Raw genomic sequence first — 8,137 nt, forward strand, 5'->3', positions numbered from 1 at the left:
TCGGATGGGTCCGTGGCGCCGGAGCTAGAGGCGCCACATGGGCACGTGTGGCGCCCGCGAGAGCGCGCCGCGCAAGGGTTAGATCCGTGAAATAGTTTCGCCAGAGGGTCAGTCTGTGTTTTTCTTTCAGTTTTGGGTTATTTTTGTGTAAATCGCCGCGGCGAGGAGCTTGGAAAACATCTCGCTGGCCGCCGTCGGGGGTGGTTAGCTCGCGGCGGCGAGGAGCTTGGAGAACATCTCGTCGGCCGTCGTCGGGGGTGGTCAGCTCGTCGCGGCTGGACGCAATACTCTGCCTCGGGAGATATCTTGCCGCGCTGCTGGGCCGCCAAGGGAGATCCTGATGCCTCCCCGCTACTCCCCCACGCCCGTGTCCCGCATCCGCCGCCGCCTTTCCTCCACCGCCACCACCACCTCCCCCGCACGGCCCTCACGCTCCTGGTCTCCCCACGCCGCCTTTGCCGCGGCCACGGAGCGCGGCCGCGCCGGCACGCTCAGCCCGGAGGACGCGCACCACCTGTTCGACGATTTGCTACGGCAGGCCGCCCCGGTCTCTGAGCGCTCCCTGGACGGCTTCCTCGCCGCCCTCGCCCGTGCGCCGGACTCCGGAGCCTGCAGAGATGGGCCTGCCCTCGCCATCGCCCTCTTCAACCGGGCGCGCCGAGAAGAAGCTGGCCCGCGGGTGGCGCGGCCCACAATCTTCACGTATGGCGTCCTCATGAACTGCTGCTGCCGCGCGCTTCGCCCGGACCTAGGGCTTGCCTTCTTCGGCCTCCTCCTCCGGACAGGCCTCAAGACAAATGAGATCGTCGGCAGCACCCTCCTCAAGTGCCTCTGCTATGCAAAACGGACCGATGATGCTGTCAATCTGCTGCTTCATCGCATGTCCGAGATCGGCTGTGTGCCTAATGCCTTCTCATACTCCATTGTCCTGAAGAGCCTATGTGATGACAGGAGGAGTCAACAAGCGCTGGACTCCGGAGCCTGTAGAGATGGGCCTGCCCTCGCCATCGCCCTCTTCAACCGGGCGCGCCGAGAACCGCGGGTGGCGCTGCCCACAATCTTCACGTATAGCGTCCTCATGAACTGCTGCTGCCGCGCGCTTCGCCCGGACCTAGGGCTTGCCTTCTTCGGCCTCCTCCTCAGGACGGGCCTCAAGACAGATGTGATAGTCGCCAACACCCTCCTCAAGTGCCTCTGCTATGCAAAACGCACGGACGAGGCTGTGAACGTGCTGCTTCATAGGATGTCCGAGCTCGGCTGTGTGCCTAATGCCTTCTCATACTCCATTGTCCTGAAGAGACTATGTGATGACAGGAGGAGTCAACAAGCGCTAGACCTGCTTCAGAAAGTGAGGAAAGAAGGAGGTGCCTGCTCCCCTGATGTGGTCGCATATAACACCGTCATCCATGGCTTCTTTAAGGAAGGGGAAATTGGCAAGGCATGTGATCTATTCCATGAAATGGCGCAGCAAGGGGTTGTGCCAGATGTGTTCACATATAACTCGATTATTGATGCGTTGTGCAAGGCCAGAGCAATGGACAAGGCAGAGTTGTTCCTCCGGCAAATGGTTGACAACGGTGTTCAGCCGGATGAAGTGACATATAATAGCATCATCCATGGATATTGCAGTTTGGGCAAGTGGGAAGAGGCATGTAAACTGTTCAGAAAAATGACAAGCCAGGGTCTCGTACCAAATATTATTACTTGGAACTCGTTCGGGGCCTCCCTTTGCAAGCATGGAAAAACCAAAGAAGCTGCAGCTGTTTTTGATTCCATGACTGCCAAGGGCCACAAACCTAACATCGTCACGTATGGTGCTCTGCTCCACGGTTATGCGTCTCAAGGATGCTTTGCTGATATGATTAATCTCTTTGATTCAATGTCAAGCAATGGTATTGTAGTCGACTCTCATGTTTTCAATATCTTAATTGATGCATATGCTAAACATGGAATGATGGATGAAGCTATGCTCATACTTACGCAAATGTGGGAACAAGGAGTGAGTCCAGATGTAATCACCTATTCGACTCTAATAGCTGCACTTTGTAGAATGGGCAGGCTGGCTGATGCTATGGACAAATTCAGTCAGATGATTTACATCGGGGTAGAACCAAATGCAGTTGTTTATCACTCCCTAATTCAGGGTTGTTGTACACATGGTAATTTAGGGAAAGCTAAGGAGTTGGTTTATGAAATGATGGACAGAGGTATTCCTCGACCCAACATTGTGTTCTTCAATTCAATAATTAACAGTCTATGCAAAGAAGGAAGGGTTTTGGATGCGCACGATATCTTCAACTTGGTTGTGGAGATAGGTGAGACACCTAATGTTATTACATTTAATTCGCTGATTGACGGATATTGCTTAGTCGGCAAGATGGAGAAAGCATCTCGAGTGCTTGATGCCATGGTATCAGTTGGCATTGAGCCTAATGTTGTTACGTATAATACACTTATTGATGGCTATCTTAAAAATGGAAGTATCGATGATGGGTTGAGTCTGTTTAGAGAAATGCCGCATAAGAAAGTTAAACCTACAACCGTTACATATAACATCATACTGGATGGGTTATTTCGTTCCGGGGAAACTGTTGCTGCAAAGAAAAAGTTCAATGAGATGACCGAAAGTGGAACAACAGTGAGCATTTGCACATACAGTATAGTTCTTGGGGGACTTTGTAGAAATAATTGCACGGACGAGGCAATTGTCATGTTCCAGAAATTAGGTTCAATGAATGTGAAGTTTGATATTGCAATACTCAATATTATGATTAATGCAATGTACAAGGTTCGGAAAAGAAAAGAAGCTAAAGATTTGTTTGCTGTGATATCAGCGAGTGGGTTGGTACCTAATGCTTCTACTTATGGGATAATGATACAGAATCTTCTGAAAGAAGGATCAGTGGAAGAAGCTGACAGTATGTTCTCATCAATGGAGAAGAGTGGTTGTGCTCCCAGCTCTCGTATGTTAAATATTATCATCCGAATGTTATTGGAGAAAGGGGAGATAGTCAAGGCCGGAAATTACATGTCTAAAGTTGATGGAAAGAGCATCTCACTTGAAGCTTCAACTACTTCGTTGCTGTTGTCTCTCTTTTCAGGGAAAGGAAAATATAGAGAACACATAAATTTGCTCCCAGCAAAGTACCAATTTTTCGATGGATTCAGTTTTGTTGCATAGGACTCGGCTGATAAGCCTTGGTGTGGTTCAGAGCCCCCTCTCAACTATTTGGACGTGTATTTCTTCCGTTCATTCACCAGGATGGAGCTAAGTGATGGTTCACGGTGTTGTTCTGATCCGTTGTGTACCTGTTGGGCGTGCATCAAATGGACATTGATCCATCTGACATCCATTTGCACACGCAAGGACCGTCTGGTGGATTATATGTCTGCCAAGGGGAAGAAGGTTATAGATTTCAGTGAGAATACCATGATAGATCAGTATATGAGTACCACTTCTGTATGCATAATGTTCAAGTTTTTGTTCTGGACATCTTCCTTTGCAACTTCATGTATGAATCTATTAACTCCCTCTTGATGAGATCGTGATATGTTTTACTAAAACAAATCCCTCTTGCATCGATTTCTCATCCGCCACTGAGCCCTCTGATTTGACATGTGTGATGTGCTCCCTGGTTCGGCATGGAGGCTCTGCTTAGTATCAAGGTAGATTGTGATGATCATGTTGGGACGAGATACATTTAGATGTCTGCTTGCTTAAATTTTATTGAATCAAGTTGCAAATGCAACTATTTTTGCTATGTGATATGATAAAACAAAAGGTGCAATGATTATCATGACATTGGTGCAGGTTAAAACTGCAATGGCCTTGACATGGTTCAGAGCTCCCTCTCAACTATTTGGACGTGTATTTCTTCCTTGCATTCACCAGGGTGGAGCCAAGTGATGGTGCAACCACGGTGTTCTGGTCTGGTGTGTGCCTGTTGGGCGTGCATCCTATGGACATTGATCCATGTGCCCTCTATTTGTGCGAGCAAGGGCTGTCTGGTGCATTAGATATTTGCTAATGGCAAAAAGATTGTGGATGTCTGTGAGCATATCATGGTGGATCTCATCCATGAGTTTATCTATCTCTTCCAAGAATCTCTTGTATTGGAAAGCGCAGGCATAAAAGTAAGATTGCTTAGGGGTAGAGTGGAGGTTGTGGCAGGTATGTTGTACTTCAACCAGGTAAATTTGTTTCATGGCACACTACCCTTTGTTAAAATGCATACAAAGTCTTTGTTGTATGGTGATCTTTGGAGGTTTCTATGTGAGCAGTTTAATGTTAATTAATTGATTTAATTCAACTCCTCAAAGAAGAATGACCCACGTGATCTATATAATGCAGCTAGTTCTTGTGTAGTTATCTATCATACAGAGCTGCTACTGAAGAACATGTCTCCCTAGTGTTGCTCTCATTTTACTTATTCATGTTAGCTTCGCTGCTTTTAGCGAAATCACTTGTCATACTTCAATCCATGCGGAGGAGGTTCATTTCGTTTTGTTTCTCTTTTATTGACTTCTATGTTATTTACCACTTCTTTTGTTTGGCCTGCTTATTTAAGAAGGCTGATTGTCATGACCATTGACAATGGATGATATGCTTATCCAGCAAACTCGTCTTATCCCGTGGTTGCTGTTAATCATTATGCAAGTAGTGATGGAAAGGAAGCTACCGGAACATTATTGTGCATTCTACAACTTCTGACTGGCTCTTTCTTCTCACCAGAGTCGGTGTGGCTGCAGTATCTTGAGGGGATCATTAGCACTACTGTATGCATATCATCTTCATGTTTTGTTTGCACATCTATCCCTTGCAACTTTGTATATGGATCTATTACCTCCCTCTTGATGAGATAGTCAGATGTTTTACTAAGAAAAATGCCTCTTCTCTTTTCTTGTTCTTATCCGCCACTGAGCTTCTGATTTGACATGTGCTACATGCTTTCTGGTTGGGCCTGGTGGCTCTGCTTAGTATCGAGGTAGATTATGATGATCATGCTGGGCCAGGATATTTTTTGATGATGTCTACTTGGTTAACTTCTAATAAATCAAGTTGTAAATGCAATTATTTCTGTTATATAATAGGATAACATGAAAGGTGCGAGATTGCAATGGTGCATGTTGAAACTGTAAAGGCATTTGGAGATCTATGCGAAAACCTTGGTCGGCCAGTCGAACATCTCTACCTCCCCGTGTATACAGGTCAAAAGTTTCTCTGTTTGCTCCTCTGTATAGTGGCTAGAACAGTTTGATTGTCAGATTCGTGTCAACACAAACATTTTGTTTCCAAATGTTTGTTTGTATAACGACAACCTGAAAGAAACAGATATATTTAACTTCTGTCTTGGTTTTGGTTCTGTTTAATGGAATTATGATAATGTCGGAGTTGCAATTCTTCTTCTTCCCTGCATATCTCTTTATTTTTTTTTGATGGATCCAGTGCATATCTTTTTGTAGCCACATATCCCTCTTTGTTCGTACTGTAGATATTGCATATCCTCTTCTGTTTTACCTTGCATATTCTATTTCATGTTCTTTGACTTTTTTCTGAGACATCATGTCCTATGTCCTGTACAAAGGATATATGTTTCCATCTTGGTCTTTCTAGTTATCCTGCATCCTTATAGCATGAATACCAGATTCCCCTTCTGGCTTTCGTTTGCTATGTTCAGTTCGTGGTCGCTTCCTCTGTTCGAATATAGGGTGTGTCATAAATATGTGGCTTATTTCACAGCTTTATATACCTGTAATAGATGCATACTTAATTTCACGTTTTTGTTGTTGTTGTTAAGACTAACAAGTAATCAGTTGTATGGAGAAGATATGACAAATAGGACTAATATTTAATTTTCTCGAATTTGAGGCATGGCTTTGATAATCAAATTATTGCTACTCGGATATGCATCCTTGTGACCTGTATAGGCCAATCCATTCGTGCTCGTCAAAATGACGGTTGTTTCTCACTTCGAATTTTCAAGCGGATCTATCTCTCTATCTATCTATGCATATTCTGAACTGAGTACAGTAATACATTTATAAGATCAAACATGGTTCCACAAGAATCACGCGATTTTAGGCACGATGTTGTGCTATTTCAAACTATACATCAGCCTTTTCATGCTTGACTATCGGTTCAGACGTAGAGGAACCCTTAGGCAGTTGCTTATTCGATTACATTTGTAATTTGGTTTCCACAATGCTGAATTGCTGACATCGTGTAAAGACACTAGAAGTCGGGAGAAACAGGAAAAAACCCGGGCGAACTCTAAACTCACCCCCGCATAGGTCCTCCTCCTCCGTCCCCCACCGCCGCCGCCGCCGGCTGGAGCCGCCGGGCAAAGCCTGGCCGGTGCTGGCGGCGGACCTTCCTCTCCTCGCTTCTGGGCACAGGCGTGGCCGGAGGTGCAGTTTCCACGCGGATCTTGGCGCATCCGGGGCAGGCTGGCCGGCGGCCTGCGGCCGGCGAGGATCGCGCGTCTCGAGGCGGCCTGGGGGTGTGACGCGGCCGCCGTCTCTGTGGGGGGCGGAGGCTGGCGGCTTGTGTGCCTCCCCCGACGTGGTCTGACCCGGCGGCGGTCGGCCCTCCCGGCGACGGGGACTGGAGACGACGACAAGGACGCCTTGGCGCAGCATGCTGTCATGGTGGGGCGCGAGGGTGCGGATGGGCGGCCGCGCCGGCCGGATCTGGGCCAGGGGGCCCGATCTGGATCTGGCTGCCATGCTCCGCACCTGCCCGGAGGTTGCTATGCCATCCCACGGGGGGATCTGCTGGCACGCTGGGCCGGCGGCATAGAGGTCTGTGTCTATCGGAGTGACGTTCACCTGCGGTCTACTGGCCTCGGCCATCTTCGGGGGTGTCTCGAGTCCTATCAAGGTGGTGCCTTTCTCCGCGCGGTGGCAAGATCATGGATGCCGGGGCGGCGGCCCTGGAAGGTGGGAACCTTGTGGGTTGGCGGGCGAGCCCGAGGTTCTGGTGCTGGCTGGGGCCATGGACAGGGGGTTGTCATGGTGCTTAGCGCGCAACGGTTTGTGGGGGTGTGGTGGCTGCCACCTCGGTGGCGTTCCTTGCCATGTTTGGGTGGTGGAGAGATCATGCCGAGAGGAAACTCTTGCCCTGGACCTTCTAGGGCCACGACGGCGTCGCCCATGGACGTCGCTTCCTTCTTGAAGGCATCGTTCTGGCTTCTCCCTGCCCCCTTTCGTGCTCCGGGTGAAAACCCAAGATCCCCGGATCGGGCGGTGGCGGCACTCCGGTGTCGTGCTCTTCTTGAAGACACCGTCTTGGAGCCCACAACCCGAGGCTCTCCGATGGTTGTGACGGAGGTGTTTCTTCGGCGATCTTCGGCAAGGCTTGCTCCGTGCCCCTTCCCTTGTCGAGCTTCCTTGGCGCTGCTGTTCGGTTTGTGAGCAACGAGGGTTGGCCCCCGGTGGTGGTCGGCTTCCGGTGGCGTTTCTGCGACGGAGGAGTTCTGCTGAGGCACACGTGAAAATGGCTCGCTCTCGAGTGAGCTCCGGCCCGACACTGTAGACTCAAGGCGCTTTGGCTGAGCTCGTTGATCACGCTTCCGGTTGTAGCTTCTTCGGTAGTTCGTGTGGGTGTGTGGTGTCGTTCTGTAAGCTGGGTTCAGTATCGTTTTCTCGGTTGGTGGCTTTGTTAATTCAAAGTTGGGCACTTGAGTGCCTTTTATCTAAAAAAAAATATCGTGTAAAGACTCTCCTTATGTTGCCACCTGACACTTAATCTTTAGCAGAGGAATGAAAGGGAGATTGTAAGAGCATCTCTAACAGGGCTCGTAAATCCCGCCGGAACTGAACTTTTCCGGCGGATTTACGGGTTTGGGCCGAATCTGTCACAGAACAGAGCCCGAAAACATGGGCCGGCCCATAAAAGAAGTTCAGGGCCTGAGAAACTCCCGCACGCCCCGTATTAAAAGGGTTCGCGGAGGGAGTTCGGTTCGCAAACCCTACTCCCCTCCACCGTTCCTCTCCCTCGGCTGCCACCACTCACCATTTCCGGCGAGCAATCCAGCTCGCCCCAGCCAGCGATCCAGTGCCCGTTGCCACGTGATGGCGTCCCGTAGGCTCCGACGGCCGTGCCATTGGATTGGGCGGTGGCGACTCGCCGTTGCGT

The 8,137-nt window shown here is 49.3% G+C and overlaps 1 protein-coding gene across 1 annotated transcript; it reads left to right on the top strand.

Annotated features, from left to right (window-relative positions):
- Nucleotides 1-340: 340 nt before the first annotated feature.
- On the top strand, nucleotides 341-3,568 carry LOC124647114 (protein Rf1, mitochondrial-like). The gene has a single exon (XM_047187097.1). The coding sequence runs from the start codon at nucleotides 341-343 to the stop codon at nucleotides 3,179-3,181; it is 2,841 nt and encodes a 946-aa protein (XP_047043053.1). The 3' UTR covers nucleotides 3,182-3,568.
- Nucleotides 3,569-8,137: the final 4,569 nt, after the last annotated feature.

This window comes from Lolium rigidum, chromosome 4, assembly GCF_022539505.1.
Source record: "Lolium rigidum isolate FL_2022 chromosome 4, APGP_CSIRO_Lrig_0.1, whole genome shotgun sequence".
In the NCBI taxonomy this organism is placed as follows: Eukaryota; Viridiplantae; Streptophyta; class Magnoliopsida; order Poales; family Poaceae; genus Lolium; species Lolium rigidum.

Coding starts and splice junctions, on each gene's coding strand:
- LOC124647114 (XM_047187097.1), top strand. CDS start 341: ATGCCTCCCCGCTACTCCCCCACGCCCGTGTCCCGCATCCGCCGCCGC.